This window comes from Lissotriton vulgaris, chromosome 11 (assembly GCF_964263255.1).
Source record: "Lissotriton vulgaris chromosome 11, aLisVul1.2, whole genome shotgun sequence".
Taxonomy (NCBI): domain Eukaryota; kingdom Metazoa; phylum Chordata; class Amphibia; order Caudata; family Salamandridae; genus Lissotriton; species Lissotriton vulgaris.
This window is the reverse complement of record NC_141699.1, coordinates 339944994-339963318: the sequence shown is the minus strand read 5'-3', so window position 1 is coordinate 339963318 and position 18325 is coordinate 339944994. Positions and strand designations below refer to the sequence as shown.

At 44.4% G+C, this 18325-nt stretch overlaps 1 protein-coding gene across 1 annotated transcript in view; it reads right to left on the bottom strand.

The window, feature by feature from the left end:
* Positions 1-1751: 1751 nt before the first annotated feature.
* CCDC60 (coiled-coil domain containing 60) overlaps positions 1752-18325 on the bottom strand; it is a 652013-nt gene continuing 635439 nt past the window's right edge. Inside the window, exons 13-14 of the mRNA XM_086943297.1 lie at positions 9846-10035; positions 1752-3424 (exon numbers count right to left, since the gene is read on the bottom strand). Of these exons, the coding sequence (XP_086799423.1) occupies positions 3314-3424; positions 9846-10035 (301 nt within the window). The 3' untranslated portion in view covers positions 1752-3313. The remainder of the gene's footprint in view (positions 3425-9845; positions 10036-18325) is intronic.

Below are 18325 nucleotides of genomic sequence, written 5' to 3'. Positions count from 1 at the left end.
CAGACATATTCTTGAACTGCGTTAGTAACAATAATTGTTTCTTGCTGCATTACAAGTAAGTTTTTATAATATCATTTACATATATGGCCTAGTTCAAATATTCAGAATATTAGTTGACACTTATTTTGTACATCTGACAGATGACACTCCATTATATGGCTTACAATAGAATATGAGATAAATGGTTTTAAACTTAGTGACACTACTTTGGCATTTTCTGAGGTTAGGCCAAATATTGCCACGCCAACCCTCTTCTCTTGACATATATACTTTTCAACATATCATTTCTGTGTTCAATCTGTAAACAAACAATTTCTAATGAATCTAATATTGCATTATTGGAATTGACTTGCTTATTCTCTGATCCAGATGTAGAAATTTTATATGCTATTAACACCAACATAGAAACTACATTAACATAGTTGAAAGTGACACACTGTATCGTGAATTATGTTATAAAATTGCCAATAGACAAACTACCTATTATTTAATTTAGAGCCAACTTTATCATTTTGTGGTGGATTAATTTTGACCAGTTTTTTGATGAACCCTCACTTATCGTGCATCAATAGAAGCGCTATTACAATTATGTTGACAAACCATTTAAAGTAGTAACAATATAAATGTTTCTTAGAGTACCTTTTACCCACTTCATGCTTATTTTCCTTTATAAGATTTTGTCTTGATAGCCAGTACTTAAATATAATGGACTACTCTGATTAACAGATCGGTAGTAGCTAAAAGGAAAACTACATCTGCAGTTGACTACCAGATTTGATAACATCTATATGTTATCTTTCATTTAGAAATTACTTACCTAATTTCCACTTCTGTAGGCACTCCATACAGAAAACACAGACTTTTGTTCTCTCACTGAATTTTGGAGGACATATTACACATAGTGCCCAGGGGATGCAACGGGCGTATGCACCCGCTATGTACGTCCCCGAGACGCTTTCTTATTACATAACAGGCTGCAGACCCTTGTGCAGACTCTTCTGTAATACTGATAGACCTGCTATCACATGTAGCCCCGGAGCTATCTTCAGAGGTATTCCCTCACTTGCATGGGTTGGGGCCCCATGCAAATGAGGGAATCAATTTGGCTCGCTGTTAGTGCATATTATGAATGCAGGTGCAGAATTAAACATACCCTTAAGAAGTGCATTGTAAGTGCACCCCAAAGAGGTGTTGCACTGTCAGTCCGCCCACTGGGGGAAGCCCTCAGGAGGGGTGAACGGTGTAGGCTGGGGCAGTCACTCAGGCGGGTTGCTACATGCACATAGAGACACGGAGTGACTTTTGAAACTGACACTTCGTATTTTACTAAATACACGGCCCCCAGGGTAAGGTGCACTGTACCAGTTTGCACCTGGCGCAAACAATGACAGTGTGCCTTATATGTAATATGGCCCATGCGTGTTTTAATTGCATTTCTGCTTATTGCACTCTACACTTAATACTAATAGATTGAAACGCTTGACCTTCAAATACTAAAACTCACTCGTGAAGATCTTTGGTATGTTTCACTTTGGATTTTTGGTAATGATATGGAGGTAATGAGGAAAATATGATATTAACTCCTGTATTTTAACTTTCTGTGTCGGCACCATGGTGTAAATGCTATCTCTCTAAACAAATGTCAAGATCAGCTACACCTTCTCCCAACCAAGATATCAAGCTGCATTTCAGAGAAAATCCTTTTTCTGAAAAAATCCTTTTTCTATTTCTCTGGTTTTCTCCATCTTTAGGATTGTTCTGGCTTTACTGATTTTTGTAAGTCTGTAAAGCTGATAAAGCGACTGAGTATTTTTGTGATGCCCCCAGCACTTGACAACGTGATAATGCACTATTGGCCATTTCAACTAAGTGAAGAATTGTGACAACAGCACTAGTTATGACCTGGTATGGAACACTTGCTTTGCGAGCTGTTCCAATTTGTGAGTCACAGACATTCACTATTTTAGTGATTTGCTATTCCATTTTAATACATTTAGGTCCATAACTCCAGTCATCTTAGACATATTCAATGACTTGGATGAAAGTGCAACTCGTTGTACAGAACCACACAAGGATTGAACAAAAAAACAGCCCTAGGATGGAATTTTCATTCCTTAAATTTGTTTGATTTTAAAAATATCATAGATTTGAATGGCCCAGACAGGGCTGGGACATACTGCTCTGTTTCCAGAAAACAGGATGGAATTAGATGCTGGTGGCTACAAACTAAAAGCTCTGATTTATAGCCCACCTCTTTTTTTTTTATAAATTCTATGTAGCACTCCCCTGTTTCCAAGGTATGAAAGTTCTATCCGTTCGAACAAAACAGGTTATGAGGAAACAGAATATGTACAAGTGTGTTTGGGTTATCATGGATGGGAAACGCAGATGGAATGACTGAAGAGCGGCTGAGGAAATGATTACTCAGATAGTCGGAAGGGAGGAGAAGTAACATCGGAAGGAGGGTCTGAAATATATTAAAATACCAAATTGTTAGTGGAGAAGACATGTGAAAAGTGTGGCCGTGACGCAACCTGTTTGTATATTACAAAACAAATCGAATACTTAAATGGGAATAATGCAACATTAATGGTGGTGTAGCTGGTACAGTTGAGGACAATGAACCAGGTGTGATACATGGGAAACATGAAAGAAACAGAAGGAAAACAGCATAGTCCCTTGACATCAATTCGCTGCGACACTGAAGAGTCAGGAGGACACTTAGAGGAAACAGAACATGGCTGCCCCTTGTCCCAGCTCCCCCAAATGAAATCCATTGTATGACTATCCTCCAATTGCAGTTCCTGGTTGCCTTGCTACTGGAGAATACTCAGATTTCCAGAGGAAACGCTAAATCACGAAAAGGACACATCAAAGAAATATCCTCTAGCCTTCAATTCCTAGTTGAAGATGATCCCTTCAGCGGATTTACCTCTAGATTTAACACCGCCCCATGAAATCGAAGAGACACTGAAGTCGAAAGCGGACACTGTTGAACACCTAACATGGACATTTGTCAGGCTACAGTGAAAAACAAAAATGAAAACATTTCTCCTGCAGATACACTGCAAGGCTTACTTCAGCCTGTGGTCAAGACTTCACTCTTTGTGCATTAGTTGTGTGCTGTCATGTGCTAGTGTACTGCTGCTTTCGTCTTTCCTTTCTTGCAGTGACACACCCCGCCCTGGCCAATAGATACATAACATCTTGTTGGGTATTTTATAGTTCATCATGAATTTTATCCTTTGTGCCTTCTCAGTAATGTCCGCAAGGCGCCGCTTCACTGCAAGGCAGAGGGTGGTTCCCTTGTCGTTCACCTCATGGGCGGGGCGCTCTGTGCTCTTTGGCAGTTGGCGGAAACACGCGACTGGAGCCATGTGGCGTAATCCTCTGGTGACATCTGAACCAGACTTTCGCGCACAAACTGCAAAACAAAAGACAGACGCGTGTGAAATTCAACTTTTAAAGTTTTATCTTGGGCTTACCATGTACTTGGCACATTGTAAGGCAAGCAAGGGCACTCCACAAACAATTATGGTGTAATAGGGGCTTTGGGGTACCCCAGGCGATTTGTGTGGGTAGTGCAGCCCAGACAGTATTGTAGGGTGGTAACTGGTAGACAATGGTCGGGCAGAGTTAGGAGCCATTTCAGACAAGGCAAGAGTAAACAGCCACCATTTTGATAGTAAAACAGCGTGGCGGCAGGTCAGGTAGACAGGGACAGTTTTTAAATGTGGCCTAGTTGGGGTAGCCAGCTTAGGTAAAAGTGGGGCAGGTTGGAGGAGACAGTGTCAGGGAGGAGCTGGTAGGTCGGTGTGGGGTGGATACAAGGTTGGGATGGATTGTAAGGTCCAGGAGATGCTTTAGGTGTTGTGGAAGGGGGACCTGTTGATATTCAAGGCCCAGGAGCAGGTTGCAGCTGGGGCTGTCCAGAAAGGATAGCAGCACAAGGCGTGGCGGCAGAAGTGATGTCTTGACCGAGGACACGCTACAAAATAACAAGGCAAGAGGGCGGGCCAAGTGCTCGGGGTCAGCGCAAGGCTGGCTTACCTAGCCAAGCATTGTGGCCCGAGGGGCTGGGGGAGTAACCAGGGCTGGCAGCGGGCGCCAACTTCCGCAAAGGGTGGAGAGCACATCTGGCTACAGGCCATATGCGTAGCTGGCTCCCTGATGTGCGAGAGGGAGGCTGTTAGAGAAGTGCAACCCCTCACGAGGTAGGAGGGTGAGCATGCAACCTCAGTGGAAGATAGGAGTGCGTGTGGCAGCCCTTAGTCCACAAGTCATGTGAGGAGGCCCAGAGAAGTGCTTCGGCAGCCCAGAGTATGGGTCAGCCCCTACATTTGTCCCATGTGTGAATGGCGCGATAAGGAGGGAGGAGGCGAATATTTAGGGGACAACAGTGGCCAGCATGATAAGGACAGCTTTGCAGGCAGACCAAACACCCTGTCAGGGTTTACTGGTGGCGGAAAGGGGGTGAAGGTACAGTGGGACATTATCGCCAATAATTCTAATGAAATGCAGTTAGCCGCCCCTTTCAATAGCAATGGAGCCATATTTGAACTTTCTGTTGCTCGCTTTCTGGCATCACTCAAGTCACTATAGCCTTTAAAAAAATTAAGCTAACTCATTCCGGGGAGATGATGTGTGTGGTGATTGAAACCCTGATAAATTGTGTAGGAAAATGCAAATTTTATCCGATTCTGTTTATTGAGCACAGTGGCATACACATATCAAATCACAATAGTGCGTACGTTTTATTCTCCAAAAGATGCTCCTGGCTGCACAAACCCTTTTTTTTAAATATATATTTAATAGGGTAATTCTTGCAATTTTCTTTTGAAACTAGACATATGGTTATCAGCAAAACAAAGGCGTAAGTACCATAACATACAGCTTTGCAGCATTTGAAAACATTGCACCCCACTTTCCTATGAATCTGAAAGCTATTGCAATTTATTCTGTAGGATATTCAGATATTCACACCAGTCCAAGTCCTGAGGAGCATGAGCAACTCCTTTGCAATGGCGGACTAGTGTCGCCCCACTGGCTTAGAACCAGCAGCTGAAAAATTAAACAATACTCTATCATTGTTTTATTTTTCACCTGCTGGCTGAGCCAGCGTGTCTAGGGAGGGGTAGGGCTGGGCCATGGGAGGGGGAGGAGGACTCTTTGGCTGCACTTCTAAGTGCGCATGCCTGTATGGATGGCCATTTTTGGCACACACATGCGCACTTAGGTTTCTCCAACCCAGCTGTATTGCACAGCTGGGTTGGAAAAACTGCACAGACTCCCTATGCCTGAGTGGAGCGTCAAACCAGCCTGCCCAGGTAAATCCATGCAGAGCAGCGCAGGGAGTGTCTGATGCTGTCTTCCTTTTTTAGTCATTATTAAACTTCCCACCAGGCTCCCCCACGCCCTGCAATCCCTTTTGGTGTGTGGCAGTAGCCACTGCTGGGGAGACCTCCAAAAGGTCAGATAACTGAATGGAGTCAACATCGGGACCATGTAACTTATTTGCAAGGTCAGCCTGAATCTTCCAGCCTGAACCTAAGGAAGACGTACAGACAATAGAGAGCAAGGCGCCACCTTGTTGGTACCTTTCACATATTCACTTGTTCAAATCATTCCCCCTTGTCAGGCTGGGGGGCCCAGCCAGACGAGGGGAAATGGTTCAAACATCTGAATATATGAAAGACCTATTGCTGGAGAAATGTAAATGCCTGGCCGGGGAGAGGAAATATTGTGGTATTGTAATGGGTGGGTGGAAGAAGAAGACGTGTTTTTAGTTCTTACAAAAATATCGGAAGAAAGGGACAAAAACAGCAACATTTATTCAATATAAAGATGGCACAGAGTACTAGTTGAGGTTATATTTTGGCCACATTATTGAATTATTGACCACTGGTAGGACAGCCTCTCAGCATTAAATTCTGAATGGCAAAATCCTTATGGCTCTTCTGGACACGGCTCCTATATTCTGACCCCCTCGCTCAGGTGCCGGTAAATGGGTGCACATCAGAATTGTTCCACCTTCGGCGGGGTACGAGACAGGGCAGCCCGCTTTCACCCCATATTTTTTCTCTAGTCCTGGAACCGCTTGCGGTCTGGATTCGAAGTGATCCCCTTGTCAAAGGGCTGCGAAGGACTGCAGACTGGGAGGATAGAATCTCCCGTTATGCGGACGATATCCTGCTTTATATAGCTGACCCATCCTCCGCTCTTGATAGGATAATGAACAAATTCATACTTTTTCATAGCTATTCAGGTTACACTATTAACTGGAATAAGTTGCTGATCTGTATTCTCCATGGGCATGCACTGCGTCAAACTAATGACTGTGCAGCATGGTTGGTCATTGGGGATTTCCGCAATCTGGGAATCTTCCTCGCCATGGACCCGGACGTTCTTTATGCCTACAATCTTGAGCCACCGCTTACATGCTTACGTGGAGACGTTCAACACTGGAGGGTTTGGCCTCTGTCCCTACTGCGGAAAGATGCCCTAATTAAAAAGATGGCCCTCTCCTGCTTTCTGTACGCACTTCAGAACACACCTTACCTAGTTCCACAGTCCTACTGCCAAGCCATAGACAGCACACACTGTACACTTCTCTGAGATGTGCCCGCACCCTAATTAGCGATACAAAAATTAACAGGGGGCTGGTGAGATAGGGGAATATCTCCCCGATCTACAAAAGAACTAAAGGGTGTCACAACTTATCGTCATTAATCATTGGTTTAATCTCCCGGAGGATGAACCAGCCTATAGGATCGACAGGAGGAGAATGATGCCCGGGGGTTATCTAGGAGCCATCTATGGGGGCCTGCGTAACACACCCCTCCCTACCCCGGACATTCTTACTCGCTGGCACATGGTAGTGAATGCTATGGACTGGGGGAATAAAATTACACTAGCCACTCCCTTGTGGGAGTCCTCGCAATTTGGCACCTTGGCCTTGCAACAGGCTTTGATAGGTGGGATCTCATTGTCCTGTCCAAGCTGGGAGTCTTGTGGAGAACTCAAATACAAAGAGTTACAAAGAGAATACTAAATGGCTCCCACTGAGATCTACTGCTATTTATACATCTGTCATGCCCTACAAAACGAACTGACAAGGGGTGAAGAACTCCCTGAATCCTCCCCAGATCAGTTGTTGGATGACAATGTGCCAAAAAGGTGATCTCGCTTACATACAGAAAATTGTTGAATAATTTCCCTCACGCTTTGAACCACTTGCCAGGGAGTTGGGAGCATGATTTTGGGAGTCTGGAGGATGATGAGTTGCTTGAGGCGTTGGCGTCCCCCCGGAGGTGGCTATCAGATCAAGATTCCACATGGTGCAGCTCAAAATTCTCCATAGGTGTTACTATGCTTGTACCACATTGATTAAGATGGGTAAAACGGATACGGCACTGTGCCACAGGAAATGCGGTACGGAGGCAAAACATTTTCATATAATATGGAGTTGCCTGGTGCTCCAAAGGTATTTGGAAGCGGCGACTGACTGTCTAAACAGTGTTTGCGGGAGTGACATGGTACCATAACCAAAACGATGCCTCCTGAATAAATGGGACTAAACAGATCTCACCGGTATGGACTGCCTATGGCAGCGGTGGCTTCTTCACCATGGTAAAGGAGCGTCACCCCACTGGTGACATGCCAGCAGATAGAATAAAAATAAATGACAATAAAATTATTTTATCGTCAATTTATTTTACACTTCCAGCCGCGGAGAATAGGGCGGGGTGGGGCCATTTTGCAGCTCACACATAAGGGGGAGGAGGAGTAGCAGGCCCGGAAAGTGCGCTTGTCGGTTTGGTCAACCGTAGACATGCACACTTTGTTATCTCCAGGCTTTACCTTGGAGATATCAGCAGTGCTCAGGAGCACAGGCTCTCGATCCCTGTTGGAGCGTAGACCTGGCCCACTCTGCCCAATCCCAGCACTTCTCTCATGCTGGGAGTAATTACATGAGAGAAGCACTGGGATTGTGTGGGGATTCTGGGAGCCTGTGCTCATGGGGTTTGTAGTGCCAGGAGCAGCGAGGCACAGCACGGCCAAGAAGCAGAAGGTGTTTCAGCTATTTTTTTTTATTATTCTTTCCCCGCACTGCCCCCGCAAATCGGATTGGCAGCACCCGCTGCTGGCCCATGGCTCACACTGGGGTTGATGGTGGGCAAGAGTAACGTAGCACAACTGTAAAGTGCTCAGCTAGCACCATGCCAAAGCGATTGCAAAAGGGACATGGACTGGTGTATGCAGGCAGAGAGAGTGGTCTACAAGCGCAAGGGTTGTCTGAACAAATGGACTAAAACATGGGGAAAATGGAATGCATATCGGGAAGAGCTGTTTGCTCCTATTTCTGATGTAACTAGAGATGCTTGGGTCAAAGATATTTAGACTTTGTCACTGCCTTATGATCTGTTGGGGGGTGGCTGGGTGTGAGGGGTTTCAGAGACCAGGTGGAAATTAGTCACTATATATCTATGTTTTACCACTGTGCGGCATGCTGCTGAATGTCATCACACTTCTATTTGTTTTCTATCCAATAAAAAGATCTTTAAAAACCAAAACCTTACTGCTGTTTAATACCCTGAAGTCCTTGGACAAGCTAAAGTGCAAGACCTATTCATACTAATGACCCTGAATAGATTCAATCAACTAAAGCAAGTTTCTCAAATTCAATAACCTGAGTGAGCTCAGCTTTAAATGGGGAATTGTTAATAAAAAAAACAGTTTGGCACAAGCTCATCATTTTTCACACACCAAGGTATACCTCCAAAAACGTGGCATCAGAATTTCTCAATAAGCATTGGTACAAACCATACTAGAGAAATGCAGTGTCCTATTTGTCTGCACCCTCGAAACTCACCTTGCACCGATTAGGAGAATCATTCGTGCACGGACAGGGCTCATCAAGGGGCTGATAAAGTATCTAAAACCCACACTTTATGAAGTCCATTGGTTCCTCTAGCCTACCCCCTCACGTTCAAGATCTGCTGCCTCACTTTGAAGGCAGTGCGCCCCAACAGGCCACCACAATTGGCAGGCATAGTCAAGTTCACTGGTGCCTAATGCAACATGAGCATCAGTGGCTTCACTGAAGACCAACAAGTTCAAAACAGAAAAGACCAGAACAGAAGCCTTCATTTGCTACACACCTGGGATTAGAAACTGCATCTTGACACCTATGTAAGCTCCATCACTCCTTGAATGTAGGAATGAGGAGGAAGGAAGAGAGGCAAGGCACACAGAGGCTCTGGGAGCTATTCATACAGTAGGAATGATTCATAGGCACACTACCTCAGGGAGCCTTTAATAAGCACTGTTCACCAAGCTACAATTCAAAGGCGTCGATCACTGGGACAAGTGAGACTGAATCAGACAATTGCCTGTCCACAGAGAGGGCCAATAGTAGGTTTTGAAATAGGATGATTAATGTGCATTTCCCACAATAGTTGTATCTGTAAGTTTCTGCAGAACGTCCACTACCTGGATAACGTTATAGAGGTTTTGAATTGCAGGCGTGTAACAGTCTTCCTGTTATAAATGAATGTCTCCAGGTATCAGGATCTAATTTATATTAGTGCTGCTTGACACTCTAGAAATCGACCAAAATAGAGATAGGGTACAGAAAGGCGATACATTGTTTGACTAGTGCAAGTTTTGTTAGCAAGTGTTAATTTGCAAGCCTTGTATATATTGTTCTGTTTACAAAACATCCCACTAGAGTTTGGAAAGACAACTTATATTCTGCCACAAGTGCATGGCAGTACACAGTAGCTCCACCCAATACAGGTACTTTCCTGTATTACTTACATCAGAGGAACAGGGAATAAAGTTACCTCAATGGCCACAGAGATATCTGGTGAACACAGCTCCCAAGGGCGCAGTCCATTCAGTACTTTGAGGAAGGCGTTGGGTCGGATCTTAATGTATTGCTTCTCCTCAAGCTTTTCAAGTTTGCTTAAAATTTTCTGAATCTTAAGGTTCTTCTTCAAAGATTCTGGTATTCTTGCCAAAAGGCTGAAAAACCTTCAAAATAAAAATGCAAGGATGGCAGTATGAATAAGAGAACACACAGGATAAGGAATAGTAACTTCCAAACTTTCATAAAATACATGTATTTGGTAGTGCCTAGAACGTTTATAGTTTGAACTATTTAAAGTGGCTTTTCTGAAATATGGCCCCAGTCACCCAAAACTTATAAATCAAAAGGATCCTTTGCTGAGATCTAAGGGCAGTTGCAGATCTCTCCAACCAGAAGATCTCAGTGGTCTGGTTTGAATAAAGCACTGCACCGCTCCTAGAAGAAGGGTGGAGATGGTTTGTTTATTTAAGAAGAATATTTGAAACTCATTAAAAGGATCCAATGTGCATTCTGTCTTGAAGCATTTCTAAAATGGCACCAAGCCGTAGCTCTGCACCTGGATTTCAGATGATCTGCATGGGGTTCAGGGTGAGAGGATTTGCACTAAGCAGCAGACCAGGACGAAAACAAAAAAGAAAAAGCAGATGAAGGAAATTCTTCTGCCATCTCCAGATACCACTAAAAACCTCTTTCCTGGACAATCCAAGGGAAACATCCCCCTGGACCAGTGACAACATTAAAAAACTGAAAACATAACTTGATCATAGCAGAATCCAGCAACCAGAGTTCCAGAACACAGAAAACCATTGATCACAGGCCTTCTGTGACAGAATTACCACGTAGTATACATCTAAAATAGAGAAAGTGATAAATGAGAGCACCATCCACACCTGTCAGGCCCCATGTGCGGAAGGACACCAGTCTGCCATTCCAAGTCACCAACACTATCTCAGTGAAGGAATTCCACAACATCATCAATGTAAGCAGACAATCGGGGTCACCTAGAGGCCCTGCCCCTCCAAACATCTTTAAAGAGATTATTTGAACAACTTGTGCACGAGAAGTAGCTACATATATTCTCCTAAAATCAACAGAGCTAAGATACTCCCCTCCAGAGTGAAACTCACACATCAAAACATCAAAAAAAAGAAACTCGACCCATCGAACCCAGCAAACTAGGGACAAATATTAAATGGTTCTTTCCTGGTTAAACTATTCGAAAGAGCAGTCTATTCACAACTCTCCAACTTCATTCAAACTAATAGCCTGCTGTCAGATCTTCAATTTGGTTTCAGACCATGAAGTAGCTCAGAATCGGTTCTGTTATTTACACAGGATCCTCTAAAACTCACAGTGGACAAATATGAGGTTGCTGCTCTATCACTCCTTGATCAGCAGCATCTGACACAATCCATCAACCTCCACAACACACCATCACACTATTCTACAAAGGATGCAACCTTTTGTAATATGGGGAAAGCACTACAATGGATTGCCTCCTACCACAAAGGCTGGTATTCTTACCTCTTTTCATATGAGGTCCTCATCCTCCACTGTTGATCTTCCCAATGAACCATCACTCCCTTCTCATATTCAACATCTAACTCACTCATTCACCAGACCTAATCAACTCCTTCAATCTCTCATATGATAACTAAAAGGAAGGTATCCTAAAGATGGACAGCCAGAAGACCTACAAGAATCTGAACCAGATAATTGTCTCTATGCCATAGATACATGGAGGAGGAATAATCAACTGAAGCTTAACACCACAAAAAAGAGCTCATGCGCTGTGGACAAGTGCACAAATATCAACCTACAGATATTTGACCAAAGGAAAATCATGCCCCCCCCCCCCCCCAACCATATCAAGAGAGGTGAATAACTTAGTAGTGATCATGGACTCAAACCTATCTCTGATACTACATGTTAACCAAGTCACAAAAAGCATCTTTCACACCATGAAAACCTTGAGCCACATCTTCCCATACCTTAAGTACCAACGAAAGCTGCAGGCCATTCTCATACCTGATGTGATGGATTCAAACTGTTGCTGCAAGACTCCCCCTCCTAGTACATTCCCAAAAAACACATGCAGATTAATGTTCAAACTACTATACATGGTATATATAAAGCCTTGCAAGAAAAAGGACCAGTATAACTTCAAATAAAATCTGTAAAAACAAAACAGACATTTCTGCTCCAGCCTATTCTCTTGGATCTTCATTCCACAGAACAATAAGGAACCCATAGAAATATCTTCTATTTTGGTCCACGAAGCAAAGCTTTGGGACGCTCTACTGGCCATGATCCACTGCACCCAAGCCTGAAATCCCATAATCCAGTAGAGAATAACCACTGTTGGCTACAGCCTTTAGACAACCCTCTCTCAAAATGAGATCCCAGTACACATACCAGAATTTTGGCCTGCTGCTCTGATAAGTACCCAAAGGTCTCATAGCTGCTTACCCAAGGCAGGCTACATGCCAAAACATCAATCCTGTTTCAGACAGATAGACATGATGTGGAAGAACTTCAAAACGGCTCTATCAGCCAGTGTAAATTCCAGACTGCGCAACCAACCACTGTACAGCAGACCGTAGAGTAGGCATATGATAGAAAGATCTGCCAACAAATGCTGGCCGATGAAACAACTGTAACATTCAAGCACTGGTGGAACCACTAGCTATATATTAGGACATTCAACTATCTACCACCATAATTATCACATAAGAGGGCTGCATCATAGTCCATGCAGGCTAATACCTCTGCAGCCTTATACAATGCCATTGTGGGAGACCTTAATGCAGCAACCAATACTGAAACAGGACTAGAATCTCGCTTCTAACTACAAATACCAAAAAGAGAACTAAAGTGCCAGCCAACACTGATAGTACATCTCAAAATGCAACGTGTGCATCTATCCCTCACTCTCCTTTAATTCACAACACTGCTTTAATATTGTGTCCAATAACACAATAACCTGCATCCCGAATTACATTGAAACACTACCCACATAGGCTCAATACTAAGACAGCACTGTTCACACAACAGACTATTTATTTATTTATATTATTTGCTTCTATAGCACTGGACTCGACCCCCTGAGGGGTATCTCCGTGCTTTGCACGCTGTAGATACAGAGAATAGGGTCTTGGGTGCTGAACGGTTGGGAGTCTAAGCTTGCCTAAAGAGGTAGGTTTTTAGTGCCTTCCTAAGGGAGGGAAGATTGGTATTATGGTGCATGTCCAAAGGGAGTTTATTCCAAAGGGAAGGTCCTACATAAGAGAGGGCACGGCCACCCTGCCTTGCCTTTTTTATAAATGGAATTTTTAGTAGGAATTGGCGTTCAGATTTGTAAATTTGAAATATCTGAGTCAGGTATTGGGGACCTGATCTAAAGAGACTTTTGTGAATGATACAGCAAATTTTAAATTTGATTCACTGGCGTACAGGCAGCCAGTGAAGCTCTTTCAGAAGGGGCCTAGATGGAGTTCTTGAAGGAACATTGAGAACCAGTCTGGCCGCAGTGTTTTGGGCCACTTGGAGTCGGTTGATTACATGTTCATTTGCTGAAATAAGGAGGCCATTGCAGTAATCCAACCAACTTATTACAAGCGCCTGGACTAAGGTCTTTCTGTAAACATCTGATAGGTAGGGAAAAACCCTTCTCAAAAGACCGATTGTCTGAAAACAGGATCCAGTCACCAGATTCACATGTTCTTTTAGGACCAGGTTCTGGTCTAGTCTGACTCCCAAGTTCTTAACTGATTGTTTTGGACATGGAATAGGTCCCAATTCCAGAGGCCACCAATCTGGTGACCACAGAAGATTCGCGTTCCCAAATAGCATGACTTCTGTCTTGCCCACGTTACACTGGAGGCAATTAGAAGCCATCCAGTGTGATACCACTCTCATACCTTCAGCAAAGGAGTTCCTAATTTCTGGGGTTAAAGTCTGAAAAGGGAACAAGAGCTGGGTGTCGTCAGCATACGACACAGGGGTAAACCCATACTGTCTCACAATGTCAGCAAGGGGGGCCACATACACATTAAATAATGTGGGGCTTAGGCATGAGCCCTGCGGAACCCACTTGGTGAGCTCCCTAGAGATGGAATGATAGGAGCCCAAGCTGACGCTTTGTGAGCGGCCTGTGAGAAAGCTCTCTAGCCAGGACAGAGCTACGCCTTCGATCCCCACCTGCTGCAACCGGCCGAGAAGAATCTCATGAGACACGGTGTCAAAGGCTGCAGACAGGTCTAACAGCACCAGAATCATGGAGCCTCCTCTATCCTGTGTCATTTTGATGTTATCTGACACGGAGAGGAGTGCAGATTCGGTGCTGTAGTTGGGTCTGAACCCAGATTGAGAATGGTCCAGACCCCCTGTAGCCTCAACAAACCGTGACACATGAGTGTTTACATGTTTTTCGGCCAGTTTGCTTAAGAATGGTAGTAGGGAAATGGGGCGTAAGTTGGATATTTCTGACCAAGGCAAGGCCGTGTTTTTACGGATGAGGTTTACTACCGCCTTTTTCCAGTCTTGGGGGATTCGTCCCTCTTTGAGAGATAGATTGATGATCGTCTGTATCATGGGAGACAGAAGATTGCTTATTAAGGCCGTTGTTTTTGCTGGAATGAGATCTAATGGGGAGCCGGTTTTAATGCTACTGATCAAGGATAAGATTTCTGTTTGACTTGTTTCAGGGAACTCAGTTAACTTAGGTTGGTTATTATCAGAGGGCATCAGAGTATTTTTAATGCTAGTCCCGGAGTTTTTAGCCATTGTAATCTTTTGATAGATGGTGTCAATTTTTTCCTCAAAGAAGAGGGAAATATAATTACATAATGCTTGGGTAAATTCATCAGGACTCTCACAAGCCAAGGGCTTTACAAAGGTCTGTAAGATCCTGAACAGCTCTCTGGAGGAGTTCCCTGCTTCCGGACTACACATAGTGGAGCATGTTACCCCTTTGGGCAAGTGCTGCAGCACCCCACCTAGGGGTAGTAAAGGCTATATAAATGCAGCAAAACCATACACTACAATCAAGTAGACATTTCAATGTTGTAATGCATAGAATCCTGAGAGGGAAAAGACAATCAGTAGCAGCAAATGTTTTGCCAGTAACTCTTCAGAAAATGCTCTATTTTCAAGGTTCTGTAGGAGCATGAGCTTAGTCTAATGCCATCTCTGAGGTAAATATGGGGTGATAATCCTGTGTTGTTTTTTTTCCTTTGTCCTTCTTGAGTCTTAGTAGCACCCTAACCATTCTTGTTTGTATATCATAATACATACTCCAGCAGTCCATACTTCCATCTGCTTAGTCTTCTGGAGTACAACAGTTTAAATGTATCCATTGTGTCTACACAGGGAACCTCTTCATTCTGCTCCAGTTATGCATAGAACGGCATATTACCAAACAGTATCTGAACTCTAAATTTTCCAGGAGTGAGTACAAATTAGCACACTCAATGACATTATTGGAACCCAAGTTAAGTGACAGTGAGAAACAACGGTATGAAAGGAAGTGACAAAATAAGAATTGCCATTGATGAAAATGGTAAAATATCTAAAAAGATGTGCAATTGATAAACTATCTTTAGAAAGGACATGAACATGGACTCTTGAAGTATAGGGAACCAGCAATTAAGAGACCTTGAGGACATTGAGGAAAAGAGAACCTCAGAGGCATCTTTTGCAGGGAAACAGAACCTCTGAGAACATTAGGGCATATTAGCAAGGGCCATATCACCGCTTTAGCGGCACATTTTGCCGCTAAAGCGGCAATATTTTTATCGCCCTATTAGCATGCTGTTGCTAACGGTTTGGGGTCCGCTTTGCATGTCAGCGATATTTATCGCTAATGACATGCAAAGTTGGCGTACCCAAACTGTTAGCGACTGAAAGCAGTCGCTAACACAGCTATCGCCTATTAGCAAGGCAGGCATAGCGATAAAGCGCGATTATCGCTATTATCTAACACCTGCTAAAAACATGACTTACCTGTTTATCGATTGGGAGGTGGATTTTCAGGTTAAGTCCCCATTGGCGTTAATGCGTGAATATCGCTGGATTTCCAGCGATATTCATGCATTTCGCCACTATCGCTGGATATTTTAGCACAATGGAGAAAAACGTTGCTAATAGCATGTTTACTCCGCTAACATATCCAGTGATAGGCAGCGATAAAAAAATATGCGCTATGTGCATTTTGAGATAAATATCGCTATTCCTTGCTAATATGCCCCATAGTTCAGAAACACTACACTCAAGCAGATCCAGTGCCGTGACACTCCTCCGAGTAGCTGTGCCCTTTATAAATCTTCATCATTCATTAATCCAGAAACATACATTGCATAAAAAGACTGACTGCAATGATTTAGGTAATTTGGACGGGTAAAGATCCATTGTCCCTACACTATGCCACTTCTGCATATCACACAACAACAAAGGGGCAGCAAATCCAAGAACAATAGGAAAAGTGCTAATCCGGGGCAAAGTTGTTCCAATTAAAAGACAGGAGAATATAAATCCAGGGTGGCATATTTCCATTACAATCAATATCGGAAATACTACACCCAGAAGAGAAACATCAATTGCATAAAAAGACTGACATGTAACTACCTAGATGGTTTGGAGGAGAAAAAGATCTGTCGCCCCTACACTGTAACACTGCAGTAACTGACACAGAATAGGATGAGAGCAGAAAAACCAAACTCTCCACTGCAAAGAGTTTGTGCGTTTAGGCATTGTTACTTATTGGTTAGAATATTATGAGGGTATAAGTACTGCATTTATTGTGTTATATGGTTTGCATGGCTGGTGTGTGTGTTACAGATTGAGGTTGTAATCATAACGTGAATTTCAATGTTTTTTCAGTTTTAATTTGCAATCATAACTGTGTTTTTTTAAGTGATTTTCTAAATTGTAAAAAAAGCTATAATAGAGGGGGTGTGGCTACCGGCAGTGGGAAATGTCCGCCTAGTCCGAGAGCTCCGGAGTAACAGCAGCCCTTAAACATCAATTCGCACATTTATTCGCTGAATTGGGGCTTCCCGAGGGGCTCCTCCGCCGTCGGAACTCGAGCGGCACACATTGATGCCCCCGTGCTTCTAAACCGAAGCCCGCTTCAGAAGTTATCCTCTCTGGACTGTACGAGGGCTGGTGGAGCCTGTGAGTCCGGGGACTCAGTTGGTTACAGAAGCTGGTGGTGGCCTCATAGACAACGGCCTACGCCTGCACGACGCTCCTTCCGCCTCTGCTCCTTCCTTTGATTGCCTCCCTGGCTAGCGGGACCCTGCTGCGAGTGGCAGAAAATTGGCCAACGTCGTCCGTTGGTCTCTCGGCCTTGCGGAGGATGTCTCTCTGGCCTCGCCCATCGCCTCTGACCCACCGACTCACCCTCACAGGAACCCTCTCGCCTCCACCCCACTACAACAGCTAGGGACTGGGACGTCGAGAACATTGAGAGCGTGTACTTGGTGTACCCAGTAGCTCCACCAAGTTCACAACTGGTACGCACCCTACAACCCATGGTGAAATGGCGGGCAGAGGGCCCAGAAACCAGACTGTCCAGGCGAAATTGGACAAGTATGCATACGAAAAGGGATTGCATACAACGCCACCTCACGGCAAAGCACAGGAGGGTGACGAAGGGAAGAAAGTAACATTGGAAGACATCATGAAGGCACTAGCAAATGTCCAGACGACGGTCGGAACGATCTCTACGGATGTATCCCTGCTGCGGGCAGACCTCCACAAAATGGCGGACAGAGTAAAAGATGTGGAGATAGTGGCAAAATCCCTGGTCCAAGATACCTCGGACCTCCAAGTATCAGTGGCCCGCCTGGAAAAGGATAACAAGCTGTTTATGGACAAACTGGATGACCAGGAAGGGCGCGCTAGACGGAACAACGTCAGAATTATTGGCATTTCTGAATCGGAAGGGACCCAGGCAATGGACCTTTATGTTGAAGACCTGATAAAAACTAAGCTACAGCCCAAGGGACTCTCGCACTTCTTTTCAGTCGAGCGCGCTCATAGAGTGCCAGGTGGAAGGCCCAAACCGGGGGCGCCTCCAAGTGCTGTACTCGCACGTCTTTTCAACTTTAGGGATCGCAACACCATTTTGCAAGCGGCAAGGATCTCCCCCCCTGTTCGGATTTTGAACTCGACCCTCTCCTTCTTTCCGGATTATACTGCAGCCGTCTCTCAGAGACGTCGTAATTTCTTTGAGGTTAAAAAACTGCTGCGGGTGCAAGAATTGCCATATTCCATGCTATTTCCAGCAAGGCTCAGGGTAATGGCTGAAGGGAAAACATGGTTCTTCGACACGCCAGAGACGACCCTCGAATGGCTAGAGGGATGGCGTCCAGTAAACCAAAAGAATCGGAGACCAGGATCACACCGCCGCCGAGAGAGGGTGGACTCCCCAGAAGACATGGGCCCCAGGGA